The following is a 20,589-nucleotide window of genomic DNA, read 5'->3' on the forward strand; positions in this document are numbered from 1 at the left end:
GACTTACAGTTGCCATGTTATTTACCTGTTGTGGGGATCGAACTACAGCAACCTGAGGCTGACAGCTTTGTGGAAGCAGCCACTTAAACAACTGAGCTAAGGCCAGGCCCCCCAAAGTTCTTAAATGGCTCCAGCAAAGCTTGTTTTAATGTTTAGATCACTGAGCCATTTTTGTTTTAATTTAGTATATAGTAAGAGAGAATAGTCTAATTTCGATCTTCTTCAAATAGTTAACCATTTTTCCTAGCTGCACTTGTTGAATAGACTGTTTTTCCATAAACTTACACTTTTGGTTCCTTTGTCAAAGATTAAGTAGCTCAATGTGTCTGGGGAAGTTTCTGGATCTTCTAGTCTGTCCCATTGATCTGTGTGTGTGTGTGTTTTCCACCAGGACCATGCTGTTTTTATCACTATTGCTTTATAGTATTGCTTGAAGTCAGGCATCATATTTCTGTGCCTCCAGGTTTGCTCTTTCGGTCAAAGATTGCTTTTTCAATTATATATATATATATATATATATATATATATATATATATTTTTTTTTTTTAATGAGTTTGGTTGTTGCAGGGTCTCACTATGCAGCTCAGACTCTTGGTGATCCTCCTGCTTTCAGCCTCTCCAGCGCTGGGATTATAGGCATGTGCCACCATGCCCGAACTCTGGCTGGCTCATCCTGCCCTGGGGCTGGGCTGGCAAGGCACGTGGTGCTGGGGATCGAACCATAGTCCCTGCAAGTTGCCTAAGCTTGCCTCAGCAGGTGTTTTAGTCTGCTGAGCTATCTCACTGGCCCCCTCAATGATATTTTTAACATATAGACTATCATGCTATGACTATACCATATAATATAGTTCTTGTCATAATTTTTTTTGGGTACTAGGCTATGTACAATTTTTCACTACATTTAAATAGATGGTATAATGGATACTCTTATATGTGAATTTTTAGCAAATATTTCCATATTAGAATAAATTCCTACCAGTGGTTTTATTTATTTATTTATTTATTTTATTTTTTATTTTTTTTCCTACCAGTGGTTTTAAAAGTGCGCATCAGTGGTAGAACACTTGCCTGATATGTATAAGGCTCTGGGCTTAATCTCTACCACTGGGGGGGAAATATGCATTTTAAGGATTCAGTTACAGATTGCTAAAAAGTATAATTTGTGTATCCTTCAGCATTTTATAATATTGTCCAACATCCTATAATTGCCAAATTTATGAAGAAAATAACTGCCTTTCATTGTAGTTTTAGTATATATGGTTGGACCCCAGAATTCCACATATTCTCCATTCATCTTCTTTGACTATTTTCCTACTTTTTTTAGGCGCTGGGGATTGAACTGTCTTGTGCATACTAGACAAAGGTTCTACTACTGAGCTATACCCCTAGCCCAACTTTTCCTATTTTTATATCTTATTTTAAATAATTCTTTTTAAGACTAGTAAGCAAAACCCTTTGCATATGATACATGTTGTCAATGTTTTTCTGATTTGTAATACACTTTTCACTGTTTTCTAATCTAGCTAATTTTGATATGATAAGAGTCCTCTCAACTAAGCAGATCTTAGAAGAAAGTATCATTGCAGATAGATCACTGTAGTCACCTTGGTTGGCTTCGTTTCTTATGTTTTTATTTCATGCCCTTTTGTTTCTGTGCTCATTTCTGTGAGATTCATATTTGTATCAAGAACAGTAAGTGCCTACCACATACTGTATTAGGTACTGTGCTAGACATCCCACTGGATGTTATCCTTTAGTAACTCTAATAGGTATTATTTTCATTTTATAAGATGAGGAAATTAAGAATCATTCAAGTTATATGTCACAGGGCTGGGGAGATACCTCAGTGGTACAATGTGTACTTAACATGAACAAGGCCCTACATTTGACCCCCAGACCCCCAAAAAGAAAAAAAATCTTTTCTTTCCTGTTTTTTCTTGACCCCCAACTTGCATCTTTTGATGTCATCTCCATCGCTTCCATGGCAATTGTACTCTTAACTGCTGTTTATCTCAAAAGCTTCAGGATTCTCTTGGTTTTCTTTTTTTCTCCCTCCAAATCCAATCTATGAGAAAACTGCATGAGATCATTATCTTCACCTCCATCTCCCTGGCGTAAGGCACTGTCTTGCTTATGGATTATTCTGATAGTTTCCTAACTAGTCTCTGTGCCCAGCTCTTGCCGTGTATTGTCTATTCTTAATCCAACAGTAAAAGTGGTCTGTGCCAGTCAACTTTTCATTACTGTAACAAAATATCACAGATGCTCAGTTTGTAAGGAGGGGGGCTTTTTGGGCTGTTTTGGAGGTTTCAGCATATGGCTGATGGATGGCTTGTGTATAGGTCTATAGGGAGGCATTATATCACAGTGGGAGCTTGTGGGAGAGGAAACTTTCACCTCATGGCTGAGGTGAGAGAGTGAAAGAAGAGGGGGTCTGTCTGGGTCTCAATATCCCCTAATAGGGCATGCCCCCCATCCTTCCGGACTTCCAACTAAGCCCTATGTTTTAAAGGTTTCACAACCTCAATAAAACCACTTCTCAGGGACCAAACCTCTAAACACATGGGCCTTGGATTCTTATCCAAACCACAGCAGACATCGAGTGTCAGAGATGTCACTTATATACATAAAACCCTTAATGGCTCCCAACTCACCAGAGCAAAAGCCTCACCTGACCTGCAACACTCTCACCTCTTACATCTGATGTTATATTTGTATCAAGAACTAACAGTAAGTGCCTACCACATAGTGAATTAGGTAGTGTGCTAGACATTCCACTGGGTTAATTCATGTTATCTTTTAGTAACCTAATAGGTATTATTTTCATTTTATAAGATGAGGAAATTGAGAATCATTCAAGTTAGATGTCATAGTTCCATTCTTCTACCTACTCTTGGTTGTTCCTAGCACACATAAGTGTATTTCTGTCTCAGGGACTTGAATGTTTCCTGCCCAGATACTTTTTTTTTTTTTTTTTTTTGAGACAGGATCTCACTGTGCAGTTCAGGCTGGGCTTGGACTCACTATGTAGCCCAGGAGCTTGAACTACAATTCTCCTGCTTTAGCCTCCCTAGTGATGGGATTACAGGGATGTGTTGCACACCTGGCCTGCTCGGATACCTTGCCCTGTAATCTCCCTCAGATCTTTCTCTTTAAAAGAGTATCCTTCATACCGCTTCTGTTCCTCTCTTGGCTTAATTTTTCTCCACAGTACATCTCTCTTTGGGGGTTGCTGGGGGCCTCCTTCATGCTATCCAAGTGTTCTTAGGCCGCTGAGCTACATTCCAAGCTCTGGGACATTTCTAATCATCTGGCGGTTCACTTATTTTCCCTATTTAACAACTGCCCCTCTGTCTGGAAGAAATCTGCATGAAGGCTACGATTCTTATAGTTTTTTTTCTTTTTCTCATTGTATTCCCAATAACGCAGTAGATATACGTTGAATGAATGCGTGATACCTCCACATTCCAATTGTCAAAGTGGGGTAAGGCGACATGCTGCCCAGAAATTCCACCTGATTCCTCCTGGGGTTCTACTTCCTTCAGCCTTTCCCACTTTATACCTGGGAATTGCTCCTCCACCGCACTTATCACAGGTGAAAGCTGGTGAATCTGGAGAAATGCTCCCGGTGCATTTGTCCTGCGTCCCTATTGCCACCCACAAGCACGGAGGTGGTTGGTGGCCAGCTGTCCTAGGAAGCGTGAAATCCGCTTATGAGTGGCTGTGAGGGAGAACCAAAAGGAGATGCAGCTCACGTTGGTTCTCTCCGGGGGGTCCATTCATCCGGAATGAGGCGGGACAGCGCCTTCACGGGAAGACTTGGTGAGGAGCCCGCGGGCGACGCAACTGGATCGGGAGCCCCACGCACACCCGCTCAGCTCGCGGCTACAGCAGGGCCGGGGGAACGCGGGCAGCGCCTCCCCTCGGGTTTCGGGTTCCTCCTGGAGGCTCGGGGCGGGCTGCAGGCCGCCACATCCAGGATGCGAGGCGCGGTCCACGCTCGGGACACAAGTTCCTCAGCCCCACTGACCAGCCCGTGAGGCCGACATCGGCCTTAAAAACCACTTCGGGGGTCTTTTATTTTCTTTATTACTTATTCATTTTGGCGCCCCAAGAAGAGGCCAAGTTCTGGCGAGTGTCAAACTCCCAAGGGAGAGGCGTCAAGCGTCGAGTCCAGGTTCAAGTTTCGGTAGAAACTTTCTCTCCGAGGCTCCGCCCCCGTCACCTTGGAAACCCGAGAGCGCCCTAGCGCGCCGCCCGCGTCCTCAGCGCACCTGGCGGCCGCGCCGCGCGAGACGAGGCGGGGGCGGAGCCTGGAGCGGGGCGGGGCCCGCGAGCGCGGCCCTGGGCAGGCCGGCAGGTTGGGCCCCGCCCCTGGCCGCAGCCCCGCCCGCGCTCGGGAGGGCGCGGGAGGGGGGGCGGGACCAAGCGCAGGACCCGGCGCCTTGCCACAGCTGACGCACCGTCGGGGAGCCGCGCTCCGAGCTTTCCTCGCCTTCTGCGTGCTCCTGGGTGCTGCTGGGCCTGGACCCGGCCCGGACCCAGCCCCGCGGGTGTCTCCTTGGGGCCAGGAGAGGAGCCGGCGCTGCCAGGCTGGCCGTCGGTGCCCGGCGCGGGTGGCGGCTCCGACTTTCCGCGCGTCTCGGGGCTCTGCGCGCCGACGGGGCAGCGACCGCCGACAGGTACGCGGCTTGTGGACCCGAGCCTTGCGCTCCGGGGCGTCTCCTTTTAGGGTGTTGGAGACGGAGGGGAGCCGCGCAGTGGGGCGCGGAGTGTATCGAGGAGGGCCCTGTCGGGCCGGGAGGAGGTGCTCGCCGGGCTCGGTGACCGGCCCTGAGGGACAGGGCCAGCTTGTTTTGACCGAGGACGGTAGCGCCGGCCGGTCTCTCCGCCCCTTTCCTCGGTCCTTGGGGCCCGGGCAGCGGGGTCCTGAGGGAGGAACTGGCAAAGGCAAGTAGCTCTGGATCTGTTTTCCTCTCCCAGCCTCCTTGCATAAGAGACAGGTGGTGCCAGTCAGGTTGGAGTACTTTCCTGAGGTAAAGACTTAACTTGTTGGGTGGCTGTTGCTCAATTTATTAAATTCGCTGATGAGACTGCATTAAGGTCGGGGTTGTTACTGCATGTGCATGTTTTCCTTGGTTCTCAACAATGCCCTCTTGTTAACTCACTTCGAGGGGGTAGAAGTAGCTATTTTATTTGAAGCCTGGTTCGAGGAGGAGGTGGTGGTGGCTGTGGCAGCGGCAGCCCTGTTTCCTTGGCACTTTGGGGAACCTGTGAGCGGGCGTGGTGAATGATCACAGGTCTATCCCTGGGCTCCTGAACTCACCCGTTTATAACAGTTTATGCCGTTCAGCAGGTGCTGCAGCCCCAGCCATCCTGGGGTGGAGAAAACTCCACACTGCCTGTAGGGAAGGAGGCAAAAGCTGAGCAGAGACAGTCTCACGAGGAGGAAGAACAATGCCTACCAATTGTTGCTTGTTTGTACTTTGGGGCTGCTGCCGCCTTTGCTTCTCTGGAAGGGCCTTGCTATCGTACTCATCTCGTTAAGAAGTCAGGTGCTCCCTGCTAATAGCTGTAGTAGCCCCGAGGAAATTATGTAGGTCATTGGAAAATAATTCCCGCTTAATCACCTTTATCCTGCCGATTAACAAGAGAAAATATTTCGTCTAGTTCATGTACCAAGCCTTCTGGTCAGGGTTACCTGTTCACCCTCCCGTTCACTAGGGCACCTGGTGCCAGACGGGATGTTGGCCTTGAAGCTGTCCAAACCTAGTGAACCACAGTCAGTGTACACATTTGGAGAACTTCAGTGGTGGTCTTCTTTGGGAAGAAATTGAACAGGAGATTTAGACCATAAATATATTCTTTAATAGGGCATGCGTGTTGGTTTTAGATAACTTTTCAGATAATGAAAGGTTGATTTCTCTTAGTCTCAGTTAATCCCTTACCAAAGGGCTCTTAAGAATTGTGTCTATGTCTACCCTGAAATAAATTAAGTTTGGGGTCTCATTTCTCAATTTGCTTATAAAGGAACAGGATTAAATTATACAGGCTGAGCAGGAAGGGCAAGAGAAAATGGGCATCACTGAAATAGTCTTAGGGAATGACTTACAGTGGTCTAATGATTTAGGCCCAGCTACCTAGCTAGCTTCCTTGCTTCTAAAATAGAGGCACAATATATTGTACCACTTTTAATGGAGACTTTTGAAGACCAGAAATGAAAAGTGTAATATTTTTACAGAGGCAAAGAAATGCTTTGTTGGAGACAGTCCTGGGCTCTGCCTTGCGGGTTTGGTTCAAAACATTTGCTCTGTGAAGTTCTTTTAGTAATTGGAAATTCATAGACAGTGACTACAAATCAAGTAGATGTGCAAGTATTATGCCGAAGTAAATAGAAGAAACTGATAAATGTTACCTTTGAGGAATGAAATAATATATCACTTCTAAAATGAAAATTTGATAAAGAATCTCCCTTCTGTCCACAAGAAGCACAATTACTTTCTCTGATCTCTGCTTAGACATTTGATCCTTACTCTGGGCATATTTATCTCATAGGACAGTCCGTAAGCTCACTGAAGATCTGGCCCCTTAGATTCTGTCCTCAAGCAATTGATATTTCACTCTTATGCCCGGTGACTTCTCTTAGTTTTTAGCCCAGGTAGAGGAACTGTGCTCAAGAGTGATTAAATAAAACTTCAATTATAGAGATTTCATAGTAAGGACAGTAGCAGAAATAGACAGTTCTGTGGTGCTTTATGATTAACAAAATGCTTTTACATTTGTGCCATGTGACTTTTTTTTTTTTTTTTTTTTTTTTTTGAGACAGAGTCTCTCTCTCTATAGTTCAAGCTGCCCTTGAAGTCACTATGTAACCCAGACTGGCCTTTAACTCTTGTAATCTTTCTGCCTCAGCCTCCCAAGTACTGAGATCAGTGCACTACCACACCCAGCCTTATGTCATGTGGTTTAAACATTTTGCAGTGAGTGCTTTTAGACTACACAGGAGGAAAACAGCTGATGTTCGGAGATAAAAAGGGACTTTTATGTGCATACTTTGCTCCTGTGTGTAGTGGACTCAGATCTGAATTCAAAATTTTAGATTTATAAGCTATGCTTTTAATTTTTTTCCTTTGCGATTTTGTGAAGTTTTTGGATATAAAATGAGATCTTATTTCTTATTAACCAAAATGTGAGCTCATAGGACAAATGTAGTATATGTAAATATGTGCATAAATGTATATGTTTATATAAATAAAGATATATAACATCTGAACAGTGTGGTTATCTAATAAAATTCAGCTGATTTGGATTATATTTGTGAGGGAAACCCTGGGAATGGTGTGACTGAACAATTTTCCAATAGATTAGTGAACTTTTGTTGATGTCTGAAATTGGGAAAAAACCCAGTAAATAGTAATAAAAGTATGTGGTTTACAAATATGGAAGTAATTGTTAGGAAAAAAAATAGAGGAATTAAAGGAACTTTATTGTTTTTTAAAGAGTGAAACTCAGGTGAGAAAAACAAAAGTGGTGTTTTTGGTTATGTATTTTATTTATTTTTTCAGAACCGGGGATTGAACTCAGGCCCTTGCACTTGCCAGGGAAGCGCTTATTCCACTGAGCCATCTCCCCAGCCCCTTGGTTATATATTTTATACTAGATAAAATTTTATTTTTTATACATATATTTTTATGAAGCCCTTTGACAGGAATAAAGATATGTTGCCAGAATTTTAGAGTAGTAGGGACCACAGAAATTGTTTATTCCCAGTTATTTCATTTTGCTGATGAGATTGAGGCATAGAAGTTCACAGGATTTGCCTGAGGTCTGTAAGTGGGGGGCCAGACCTCTCCCAGCACAGGTTCACACCCTTTTCCAGACAGGTAGAAAAATTTCCAATGCAAGTGATTCTCAGTTACCTTTCTAGGCAATTCTTTCTTCTGTTTAGCTTTTACAATGTTTGAATAAGGTACAGGACTATGGATTCAAACATAGTTATCTGTAATTCCTCATATTTTCATTATGAAAATGCTTAGAATGTCTTCAGAGTCTGAAGACTCTGTACTTTCTGTATATGCAGTTTTTCTGCAGCTATGTAGAAGTGTTGCTCGGTTGAGCAGCTGAATAAATACTGGAGGTTGGGCTGGGCTTTTGTGCTGAGAAGATTTTACCAGGGAGATACTAAAGGGACTTTGCCTGTACTGAATCTATGTGTGTTGCTTAATTTTGAGGTTCAGAGGGTAAGGATACTCATGACTTCCAAAACAGAAGCAGAGACAGGATAATATTTTAGAACTGTTACAAAACCCTAAGTTTTCCCTTTTCTTTATAAATAAGATTTTTCTTCTTTTCCAGTTATGTCACTAACTTAAAATGAAACTTGATGTTTTTATTTTTTATATTTTAGGGAAGGATCTACAGGGTTAAGGGTCTCACTACCAGATCGGACTTGTAGTGATCTGCCTGTTTACAGCTTCCCAAGAGCTGGGATTACAGGCATGTGCCACCATGCCCAGTCTTAATTGCTGTCTCAGTGTGCCCCTGGGGTGGGGCCAGCCTGGCAGAACTTGATGTTTTTGAGTGTATTTATAATACTATTCAAAATGCATACATTGCCATGAAGTAATATTGAAAGTTAAAATGAACCCTAATTTTATATTGTGGAGAAACTGCTACAAATTTGTATATTTTCACCTCAAGTTTTTTCATCAAGTAAAATATATTATTATTGTGGCTTTTAATAGCAAGTATGACCATAGCAACTTTGAACTTGGTACTGATTTACTTATGCAGCACTGGGGACTAAAGTTATTTCCTTGTGCATGCCAGCCTGGTACTCTACCACTCAGCTATCCCCAGCCCTTGGTTTTTATTTTTAACTTGACCAGTATATCTTGAAAATGTTTGCATGACCATGTGTACAGCTCCTTTTCACTTTCTTTTTCTTAAAATTGGTTGTGTAGTACTGCATTGTTATTTCTCTTGTTGGGAGTTTGGCTTTCCCACTTTTCATGTTGAGAAGAGTTTTTAGAGAACATCCTTGAAAGTATATCACTGTGCAGTTGTGTGTTTTTAGTAGGAAAGGCTTGTGAAAGAGTCATGGGTGTGAAAAGGTTGAAATTATGCTCTTACATTTCCTTCAATATTGTCCCTTCAGCCTTAGTTATATTAACTCCTTCTTTCTTAATGGGCAAGCCTGAAATTATCAATACATGACCCGGCGAGGTCAGAATAGTGCAAAATGCTGAGCTTCTAGGTGGTTGTCACCTCATTTCCTCACCTTTGAGGTTTCTTTTCATTTCAGTATTTTCCCCAAAGAGAAGGTGGTAATTGATAACAGCTATAAAAATATTCTGCAGTTGTTGGATGATCTGCTAATTAGCTCTTATAAAGCATAGGGGTTTTTTTAAACAGATTTTTTAAAAGAACATTATCCTTGCTAATTAGCTTTTATGAAGAATAGTTTTTTTTTTAAGCAGTTTAAGAACATTATTCTAGGACATGCCATTAAGGAGTTCAGAACATCCATTAAGTTTTCTTCAATGTGGAGAAAATATATTTGAGCTCTTCTACTTGTATTGTTATAGGTTACCTCTGTTGAAATATTGGTCATGCTCACATTTAGGGTCTTTGAGCTTTTGGAAGTGCCAGAGACTGATTTCTCTGTTCTGTGTGTAAACAGTCTGAAATGAGATACTTGGGCTAAATTTCATATCTCGGATTCATTGGATAGGAATTTTTTAGGAATTCCTATGACAGTTTTTATTGATCATTGTAAAAACTTGAGTAATATTTTCATTTAGTCAAACTATACCTTCTTATCTATTCCATTAGAGGAACATGTTTTAGTCCTCAAAAATGAATATTTTTTTTTAATGTGTATATGTTCCTCAGCCTTTGACAGCTCATTTATTTTAGGTTGTATTTTATTAGAATGAGTATAAACAAATACATTTACATACATAAATCAATACATATATAATCCTGCCTCTATATATGCATACATATACACACATAATGTATGTTCATGCATGAGCATATAATGGTACAGGTTTTTTTTTTGTGTGTGTGGTAGTGGAGATTGCACAGAGGACCTTTGGACTGAGATATATCCCAGCCCTATGTAGCATTTTTTTTTTTTGAGACAATGTATATCACTAAATTGGTATGTTTTACTGGCTGAACTTGAATTTGTGGTCCTCCTGCCTCAGCCTCCCAGAGTGCTGGGATTATAGGGATGTGATGTCACGGGCAGCTAAGTTGTGTCTTAAATATATGATTGTCAGCATGTCATTTAAGAGACAACTTTTTTATGTCCTCAAAAATGCTGTCTCCCATGTTTATTTTATTATGAAAAATATTTTTTGATTTTTTGGTATGGAAAAGTTTTGTAATAAAATTAGATTAGGACATGGGAAATCTTATGGTTTGTATATACTCAAATTTTGATCTTTTTGTGGGACAATGCAATATGTCTGAAGTATTATTTTTATTATATTCTCTAACATTAGGTTACTTTTTTTTGTTTAATGTATTTGGTACAGGGTCCACAGGGTCTGTAGGGTCTCAGTATGTAGATTGGACTTGTAGTGATTCTCCTGTTTTTGACCTCCCAAGGGCTGGGATTACAGGCATGCACCACCACACCCAGTCTCAATAGCTGTCTCAGTGCGCCCCACAGGTGGGGCCAGCATGACATGCCAGGGATTGAACCCTGGCTGTTATGCTCTGCCTAAGCAGGCACTTTAGTCTGCTGAGCTATCTGGCTGGCCCTACTAGGTTACTTTTTGATAAGTACTATTTCCTTGTAAAACTGCTTATGAATATATACATGCTCTAATTTGTGCATACTCTAAAATGTTTGTACTTTTGACTTATTTTAGGTAAGATATATTTAAATGCTTATGAAAAATCTGACAATAGGACTTTCCTCTTTCATTGACCTTGATTTGCTGTAGAAAACACTGAAGTGCTTGATACCGACTGCTTGTATTGACTTAGTAGTTAATATAATTTACCGGCGTGATTAGTTTTGACTTCTGAATTTTCTCCTTGTACTTATCCATTATGTGTTTTGTTTAGAATTTTGCATGACCTATTTGAAAAGTGCACACTGGAGTTGCCCATTAGAGTAAGAAATACCTTGCAGCAATCCTGCACTTGTGTTTTCTCATCTATTTTTTTTTCTTAAATGAATTCTACATCTTGATTGTGTTTTGGATTGGGCTGTCACTTAGGAGTGGCCATTCCTTCACAGTAACTTATAAAATGAGTAATTCTGACTAGGTTTCCTGCCTCAGCCTGACTCATTCAACCTGCATGCCAGGCACCACCTCTTGGCTTGGCACTCTTCCCCATGTCGTCAGTTCTTAAATCTGTATTCTCACTGCTGACCTTTGGAATCCTAGACTTCCTTCTCCACTTCCTTCTGTATAGGGTTAGATCCTGATGTCAAATGAAACTCTAGAGAGAGAAGTGCAGATTCATATTTCAATTATCTAGCAGAGTGCCTTATGTTGAATAGACTCTTGTAAAGAAGTGTTTGTTGTTGATGATTTGCCTATATATACTTATGTATTTGGTACAGGGTCTCACTGTGCAGCTCGGACTCACAGTGATCTTCCTGTTTTCAGCCTCCCCAGTGCTGAGATTATAGGCATGTACCACCACACCCGGTCTCAGTGGCCGGCTCAGTGGGCATGGATGGAAGGCCAGGTTGGCTCAGCATGTGTTATCAGGGATGAAACCCCAGTCCCTGTGCTTGCCTAAGCAGGAGCTTAGTCTTCTGAGTGCCAGCCCAGGCAATTATATTTTTTCCTTTGTTTCTAGTCCCAGGTTTTCTTCCCCTAATCCATTTTTGTGCCACAGTTAGTTTGATTTTATAAAATATGGCTTTATGCCCCAGTCACTGTCCTTGTTGCCAGCTGGCTGATGACTCGGTTCAAGGTGTGATAGTTAATTTTTTGTGTCAACTTGCCTGGGCCATAGCTTGTTCACATAAACATTCTGGGTGTGTCTGAGTGTCTCTGCATGGAATCAGTAGACTCAGTAATGCAGATTGCCCTTCTCAGTGTGTGTGTGGGGGTCCTGATTGAATTTGTGTAAGCACTTGCTGTCTTTCCTGCAGTCATTCCCTCCTCTTTTCCCATCCTTCTCCCTCCCTCCTTCCCTTTCTCTTCTTGTCTTCAGTCTGAGACAGTGGTCTTTTTCTCCCTAGGACTTAAATGGGAAATTATATTATTGATTTTTCTAGCATTCCATCTTACTGACTGTAAATATTGGGTTTTCATAGCTTCCAGAACTGCATGCACCAGTTCCTTATATGTAGAAAGACACTCCCCCCAATCTGTTTCTCTCAAGAACTCTAACACTCAAGTTATCTGTCACTTGATGCTTTGGTTCTGTGCTAGGCTGTTCCTCATTCCAGAGCACTCCATCTTTTCCTTTTCCTCCTTTTTGTTGAGACTAGTCCTTCCTTGCAGTTTATTCCAGGGATGTCCATTTTAAAAGCTTACCTCCGAACCTGTGTGCTCCTTTCTTTCTTGGCCATTTTTCCCTCTAGCAATTTGCCAGCATCTGAATTGTCCTGCTGAAATTTTAGAGACTTAGTCATTTGATGTAGTCTAGTATTATTTTTTTAATACTTTCGTCTTTCCCAGATAGATTGTACAATCCTTTAGCACCAGGACTGAGCTGTATATCAACAAACATTAGTGTACCTGGTGGTGTCTTTCTTTTACCTAGTAGATGGCCAGTGTGTTTTGCTGATTTTTCAAAGAACCAGATCTTTGAAAAGGGAAGAAAAGGCAAAGGAGAGCTTGTATGCCTGTGGCCCCCATTTTGAGCCTGTGGCAGAAATGTTTAATTCACTCTTCATGGGCTGGAACTTGTTCTCAATGCTATACTGCAGAGATGGCCTATTAGTTGTTTGAAGATGCTACTGGAAGTGAAACCTATAGCCTGAGGCAGAAGAATTGCAAGTGTAAGTCACTCTGGGTAACTTAGTGAAACTCTGTCTCAAAAAAAATTTAAAGGGCTGGAGATGTTGCTTAGTGGCCTCAGGGGTCTAAGCCTGCGACCTTGACAGAAAACATATTTTTTTCTAAGGAAAAGAATTAGATTGTGTTTAATGTCCTATTAAATTTGTCCATTCTTGAGGTATTGTTTTACAGCTGTTTATGGTATCATCTGTTTTGCTTTTTGTCTCTTGTAATTCCCTTTGTTATGCTTCTTGCTAAATCCATTCATGTCTTTCTCTTTAAATACCTTGTATGGTATGTAGCACATTTGGGTCGATAATTTTAAGACAAATGGAGAAATGTGGAAAGTGAACTGTATGTTCCTAGGAAATTTGGAGTTGGCAAATTTCATTCAAGTACATTAACACTTCCATTAATTTTCCTTCATTGGGATGCAGTTTTTGAGGAACATTATAGGAAATTTGACCTCAATTTTTCTTTTGATTGGTTGCTCAAAGTATTGGAAACCCAGTCTTCTTTATCTTCTTTATTGTGTTGTTTTATATTTGTCTTTTAGTATATTATGGTTTATTTAGTTGCTATAACATTTGCTTGTTGGCTGTCTCCCCAAATAAAATATAAAATTCTAGCAAGAATAGAGATCATTGACCGTGTTAGCTTTGGCTAAGTTGGCAGCATTATATTCCAAGACATGGTTCAGTGCCTGATGTGAAGTGTTTCTCAAATTGAATGGTGATTTGCTAATCCGGGGCCCTTGACTTGCCACATCACGTTTGTTACTTAGGCTTCACGTTGCATCCTTTGGGACCTCTTTCTTTTTCCCTTCTTGTTGCTGAAGACCTCTACCATCTAGATCTCATTGGCTTTTTCATATCATACAACCACCTGCTTCCTAGGTATGTGCCTTTGTAATAGTTATATTAAGAACAGAAGTTACTTACATTTTCTTGACAGTTCATGGTTTAGAAAACCTTTTTGCATATATATCTCATTTAAGATATCCTTGTGTCTGTGACAGAAGTTATATCCTTCACAACTTATCTTTTTTCAAAGTGTGTAAGTTAACAAATTTTTTGCTGCCATTTGTAAGGGCACATTTTCCCTTGAACTGTGGTGCTGCCAACTCTATCATGAGGATGCCTCCTTTTTTTTTTTTTTTTTTTGAGACATAATCTTGCTGTGCAGTTCAAGCTGACCTTGAACTCATCATGTAGCCCATGCTGGTCTTGAACTTGTGGCAGTCCTTGAGGAGCATGCCTCTTTGTTTTTTATTTTATTATTTATTTTTATTTTATTGAGAAACAAATAGCAATGAGACAGTTTCAAAACTGATTACTAGGACAGTTTCAATAATTAATACATTGCATATTGTTGTCTTCATAGTAGTTATTCATAGTATAAGATGCAGACATGATATCCTGTCCAAACAATATTAGTACAAATCTTTCTTCTCATTGAATTAAGAGAAAGTAGCTGTATATCTATCCTAACTATTTTGTATAGTTAGGATATCATTTGTATCCCCTTTTTGGTTTAGTTTTGTCAGAGATGGGTAATCCATTGCCATTTAAATATTGTGGGTGTGTGAATTCAGAAAAATAATGAATATAGTCCAATAGTCAATAATATTAGTGGGTTATCCGTAGGACTGGCAACGTCAGAAGTTGTTGACTTGAGCCTTTTACAGCTCAGCATATTAATATGGCTTTACTTCTTATACTTCATTTTTATACTTTTCTGCTGGATGGTTAAGACCAAGATAAAGCAAGACCTATATAACAAGTAATATAACTTGTATCTGACAAGGTTAGTCAAATCCTCTCAGGATTTACCCTGAAACCTATACCGCAGTTTGTAGATCCTTTGTCAGTGTCAGCCATGTGGATGAGTCATGGCCATTGCTTGACCAATTGAGCACGCCTCTTTGAAGGAGTCTTTTGGACCTGGGTGGGAATAGTTACTACATTCTCTGGAAGACTGCCTATGTGGTAATAAGATCCTCAAGTGAAGTGGTGGAAATGAGAAAGGAAGAAGAAAAACGAACAGACCAGGATCAGCAAGCATTGTTGGAATACTTTACAATAGAAGGTGCTTGGCTAGATGATGAAAAACCATTGTTGCCTTAAACTCAATTTGTTAGTAGGAGCTTCTTGTAGACTTCTCCAGCAGGGATTGGAGATACGAGCATGGAGTTGAGAAGGCTGTCCTACAGGGTGTGATTTGGAGCAGTGGGAGCTAGTGACTTCCAGATTCTCTGCCAGGAAAATGCCATCTCTGCTTTCTACCCCCTCCTTGCTAAACTATTGAAGATGAAATCATTTTCCTCCTAAAGGCCTTCTGTTCTTGCTTCCAAGCTATGGGAGTGCTCAATAATGATTAGTGTCTAATGATGACACAGGAATATTCTTCTGAGCAGTAGGAGAGCTGTAGGTGTGTCACATATTGACAGGTGCTCACAAATCTCTTTTTGGTGTTTTGAAATATCACTGCCTGGGGAGTTGTATACAACTTGATCTGACAGAGTAGTCTTAAATATTCATTTCTTTTAACAATTGTTTTGAGAGAAATGCCAGCAGCTAGTCTTCAGAATGCCACTAGCAATTTTGGAGAAATTGTATTATAACTTTTAAGACCTATTTTCATATAGCTCATTTGTCTATTTATTAATGTTATTGTTTATAAAGGTGGAGGAACACAGACTTTGGGGGTTAGGAAAATTTAGAAGCTAAATAGAGGTCAGTTATACCTTCTGGTAAGATAATTAGAAAGGATTTATTGTGTGAACTACTTGGCATAGTAGAAGGTGGATTCAATTCAGATGGAAGTGTGGCTCAAATCCCTGATCTGTACCAGCTAGGAGACGTGCCACCATGGACAAGTAACTTTCCATTGATGAACCATGAACCTTAGCTTCCTTATCTGTAACATGGAGAGGTGAGTGTGGTAGCACAAGCCTGGCTGAGGCCTGAGGATAGCTGCACAGTGAGACCCGGTCTCTTACTGAATACATACACGCAGACACACATATGTTTCACTGCTGTTTTGGGCTGGGAGGGTAGCGCAATGGTAGAACACTTGCTTGGAATGGGCAAAGAACCAGGTTCAGTCTCTAACACTGGGGGAATAAAAGGGAAAAAGAAAGAAAATAATGGATACCCCCAGGGAGTGTCTATGAGGATTAAATAGATAACACATGTGTAGTTCTTAATATGGAAATAATAACTCTTGATATTGTTATTTATGTATCAAAGCTCTGTTAGCATTAGGGACCATGTGGGAGGTGTAGTAGTTGTGCAAGCTACATATCTGCAAAACCGCAAAAGAAGTGAAGATAAAGGTTGGTGATGTAGTTCAGTGGCACAAGCCCCTGCCTGGCAAGCACAAGGTCCTAAGATCGATTTCCAGTGCTAAAAGAATAAAATAAAATGAAGACAAGTATGTGTGTTAACACACAGAAAATCAGGACAGTATATAATGATGTGTTCTTTGTAGAAAGGGGAAACCAAAAAGACAGAGGTCACCCTGGTCATGATTTTCAAGGCTCACAATGGGGATTTTTTTAGAGGTCCTGTGGTCTCAAACTGTAGAAGTCTAATCTGCATAGGATAGGAGTTTACTATGGGCATGGTGCTTGCCTAGCATGCCCAAGGCCCTGAATTCAACCCCAGCATCAATAAAGCAGACTATTTATTTATTTATGTATTTATTTTTGCTCTGAGTGCCTTCAGGGCAGGTTTGGCTGGCTTGAGTTGTGGGGATTGAACCACAGCTACCTGAGCCTGACTAAGCAGGCTATTTATAAGAGGGGCACCAATGCCCCTCACAGAGTATAGAAAAAATGGCTAAGTTCTCAAAATTTCAGCAGTCATGAACTGAAGCCTCTGAAATGAAGAATGTGCCTCTGGCCACATTCTTTTAAGGCTTATGGAAAGGCAGAAAGTATCCTGGAGGAAGCATGTGGCAGAAGCAAATGGCTCACCTCCAGGTAGCAGGATAGTGAGGGAGAGATTGCCAGAGAGGAAGGGGCTGTGGACACGCTCTAGGTCTTAGTGCAGGTTCCCAGGATGTGTTCCCTTCAGATAGGGTCTGCCTCCCAAATCTCCATGACCTTCCAGCAATGCTACTGCATTGTGAAGCCATTGGTGGATTAATCACTGATAAAGTCAGAATCCTCATGATCCAATCACTTCTCAAAAGTTATACTCCTGATCATTGCAGCCCTGGGGATAAGCCTTCAGCACTGAGTGCTGGGGGATATTTCATATCCACCCATAACATGGATGTATTGAAAACAAGAAATTTATTCTCATGGTTCTGGACTCTGGAAGTCTCAAAGCCAGATACGATATGACATGGCTGCACTCTTTCCAGAAATGCTGGAGGGGATCTTGCCTCTTCAGACTTCTATTGGCTGGCCTTTGACTTGTGACTGCCTTTCTCTGCTCTGTCTTCACGTTGCTTTGTCCTCCAAAATGTGTGTCTGTGTGTAATCTCTCTCTGCCTTTTTTCTTATGTGTAATGGTACCAACCTTTTGGAAATATTTGTTTGTATTTTTGAGAAAGTGAAGTGCTAGTGAAAGTCTCTTCACTTGGAATTCAGAAATTACACAATGTCTTTAGGCTTAGATAATCCGTTTTTCTTCTTCCTAGCATATTAGTGAGTACGTGAGTTGGCTAGGTTGGATTTGAAGACCATTGGCAAAGTATTTATCTTCCTATGACATCTTTGTTGAACAGATACAATTATGAAAGGTTCAGCATTTTTACTGTTAGGAACAGCTTGCCTTTGAGCTCTTGTAGTGTGATTATAACATGTTCAGGTGAGCTGTAACCTGTGTGAAGAACAACCTGAGTGTAGCTCAGTGGTGATTAACATTTTCTCTGAATTGCTGTTCTAGGTAGTTCTACAGCATTAGAATGCCGGAGATTTTTTCCTTGGGCTTGAGATTTTTAATTTTCAACTTAATATATTATTTCTCTTTAAAAACCAAGACTATTGAGAATTTTGCAATTTTTCCTTTTCACTAGTCTAGAAAGATTTCAAGGTATAAATTAAGTGCAACTACACAAAGCAGAGCACAGCATGTCTCCAAAGAGCTGTTGTATGTAAGAAATGTTATATTTCTTTGGAAGGACTCTCACCCTGACTATCTATACTGACACCTTTGAACTGAGCAACTGCACTGAAGATGGCAGTTTGTAATAGTAGGTTCATGCTTGCAGTGCCTGTCATTCTGGTCTTCTGAATACGTGCTGCTTGTCATGACATGCCAGTTGCTGTCGTGCTGTCTCTCAGGTAGATGATTGTTTAAAAAGGAAGAGGGTGGTGAATGAAGGCAGGAGACAGGAAAAGGAGCGTTGTGGGACTGTCTAGCAACAATGTTGTATATGGTTAGATTTCTGGACTTATGTGTAAACATATAATTGTTCATTCCTATTTTTTAAGTATATTTTTAAATTTTTTTGCCATATTCTGTAGGGACTTAAAGTTTAACATATCAATACTTGATGAAAAATACCTGTTCCATGTTATGCCTAAAATGTTTGATATTCAGACAGATAGTGAGGTTAAGCTCAACAGCCTAGGCTATATGGTAATAACAATAAGCTTCTCTTCTAGAGGGTTAACAACCTAAGTTTGCAGGCCAAAAATTAGAGAAAAATGAGGGCTGCAAGGAAAGCCAACATTTTGGCCCTAGCCTTCCAAGTTCAATTAAGACTCAGGGCATATGAGAACTTGTACTGTAACATCATGTAACTCAGTTGTGTCCTAAATTTTCTGATCAAAAGATTATGGGCCAAAGAGGAAAGTGATTGATGATGTAGAGTGTGCCTAAGGAGAGTCACATGGAGAGAAAACATTCTCTCAGGCTTTTTTACAGAGAGCAAACTGGTCAAGCAGTGGCCATGACTCATCCACATGCTGACACTGACAAAAGATCTACAAACTGAGGTACAGGGTCTCAGGATAAATCCTGAGGGGATTTGACTGACCTTATCAGATCCAAAAGCTACAATTCTTGTTACATAGGTCTTGCTTTATCTTGGTCTTAACCATGCAGCAGAAAAGTATAAAAACAAAGTACAAGAAATAAAACCATGTTGTTATGTTGAACTGTAGGGGACTCAGGTCAACAACTTCTGACATTGCCAGTCAATTGGAAGACCCAATACTATTATGGACTACTGGACTCTTTTAGAATATTTTGCTGAGTTCACACACCTATAATATTTAAATGATGGAAATAAATAAAAGAAGGGGGTATAGATGAATGTCCATTTTGTATCTGTGTATTCAAAATGGTTAGGATAGATATATAGCTACATTGTCTTAATTCAAGGAATAGAGGGATTTGGTCTACTAATAGTGTTTGTAAATAGGATATCATGTCTGCATCTTGTACAACAAATACCCACTAGGAAGGTAGTATACAATGTGTTAATTATTGGAACTGTCCTACCAATTTGATTTGAAACTGTCACATTGCTATTTATTTCTCAATAAAATTATGGAAAAAAATTAAATTGAAAAAAGAAATGTTATATCTCTTAAAATACCACACTGTATACCCAAAGTAGGTGTAAACTATCACAGTAGTGTTGTGGGCTATTTAAGTTACTTTGTATATATTTTAGTGCCTTGATTTTTTTTTTCTTTTTTTCAGAGAAGAAAAACAAATGTATTTTGCAGAATCTTTGTTTAAATAGAAATTAGATTGTGTCTTAGATTGCCAAAAACAGCATGCATTTAGCCTTTAGAAATCAGCCTATTCACTTACTGTAGTTTTGTATTTCCTTAAAAAATTTTATATTGAATTTTTTTACTTCCAAATTAAAAGCTGCTGATAATGGACTCAAACCTCTACAAACTAGCTAAATAAACCATTCCTCACTAAAAAAAAAAGACAAAAAAAACCCAAATTAAAAGCTGCATTTTTGTAGGGAGTAGTATAAACTTTCATTACAAATATTGAAATTAGACCATCTTTTATGGGTTAGAATTTAGATGGCATGTTTGTTGTTGATACACAAGAATGGTAAAGTCTAGCTTCCTCTGAGTGGTGAGCTGTTTGTGGTACACATTGTTTTGGGTAACTCGGATACAAAAACATGAGGCAACTCAGTATAAAGTTAGACATTTATGTGTTATAAGAAAACATCCACAGCGTCCTACACTAAATTACAGGTTTTGGAGAATGGAGAAGAGCAGAGGTAAGGAAAGTCTGTCAGCATTGCATCCTCCCAACAGAAGACTGCTTTACATTCCTGAAAGTGTGTTGATCCTTGACAGAAGAACCATGCAGCGAACCACTAGGCACTGCTGCACTGTTTGTGTAGCTGTCCATACTGTTAGCTCCAGTCAGCCTAGAAGCAACATACTTCTTGTGTATCATTCATGTCCTCTGCATTTTGTATCCCTTATATGTGGCCAGTGTAGATTGGATGTAAAAAAATTCATGCATTCTTTGCTTAAATTCTCATCATAGAATTACTCTTGGCACTTAGGTCTGTGGTCATATTTTCAGTTGCTATTTGCCCTTGTTGCTGGTAGCTGGGGTGACTTGTTCTAGAAGATGGTTCTTTCTCTCGCTGGCATCTGTAGCTCAGT

At 40.5% G+C, this 20,589-nt stretch overlaps 2 protein-coding genes across 11 annotated transcripts in view; one reads left to right on the forward strand and one right to left on the reverse strand.

The window, feature by feature from the left end:
• LOC101562896 (small integral membrane protein 20-like) overlaps positions 1-3,779 on the reverse strand; it is a 14,755-nt gene extending 10,976 nt beyond the window's left edge. The window contains exon 1 of the mRNA XM_023723668.1: positions 3,756-3,779. Coding sequence (XP_023579436.1) covers positions 3,756-3,779 — 24 coding nt within the window. The remainder of the gene's footprint in view (positions 1-3,755) is intronic.
• A 665-nt stretch (positions 3,780-4,444) lies between these two features.
• Fam160a1 (family with sequence similarity 160 member A1) overlaps positions 4,445-20,589 on the forward strand; it is a 337,219-nt gene continuing 321,074 nt past the window's right edge. For 9 of the 10 annotated variants that reach the window (XM_023723673.1, XM_023723674.1, XM_023723675.1 and 6 more), the window contains exon 1: positions 4,445-4,682. The gene's annotated coding sequence lies outside the window, so the exon portion shown is untranslated. Of the gene's footprint in view, positions 4,683-5,015; positions 5,037-20,589 lie in introns of those variants that run through there. The other variant, XM_023723678.1, reaches the window with a different exon arrangement.

Source organism: Octodon degus, unplaced genomic scaffold (assembly GCF_000260255.1).
Source record: "Octodon degus isolate 3935 unplaced genomic scaffold, OctDeg1.0 scaffold00101, whole genome shotgun sequence".
Taxonomy (NCBI): domain Eukaryota; kingdom Metazoa; phylum Chordata; class Mammalia; order Rodentia; family Octodontidae; genus Octodon; species Octodon degus.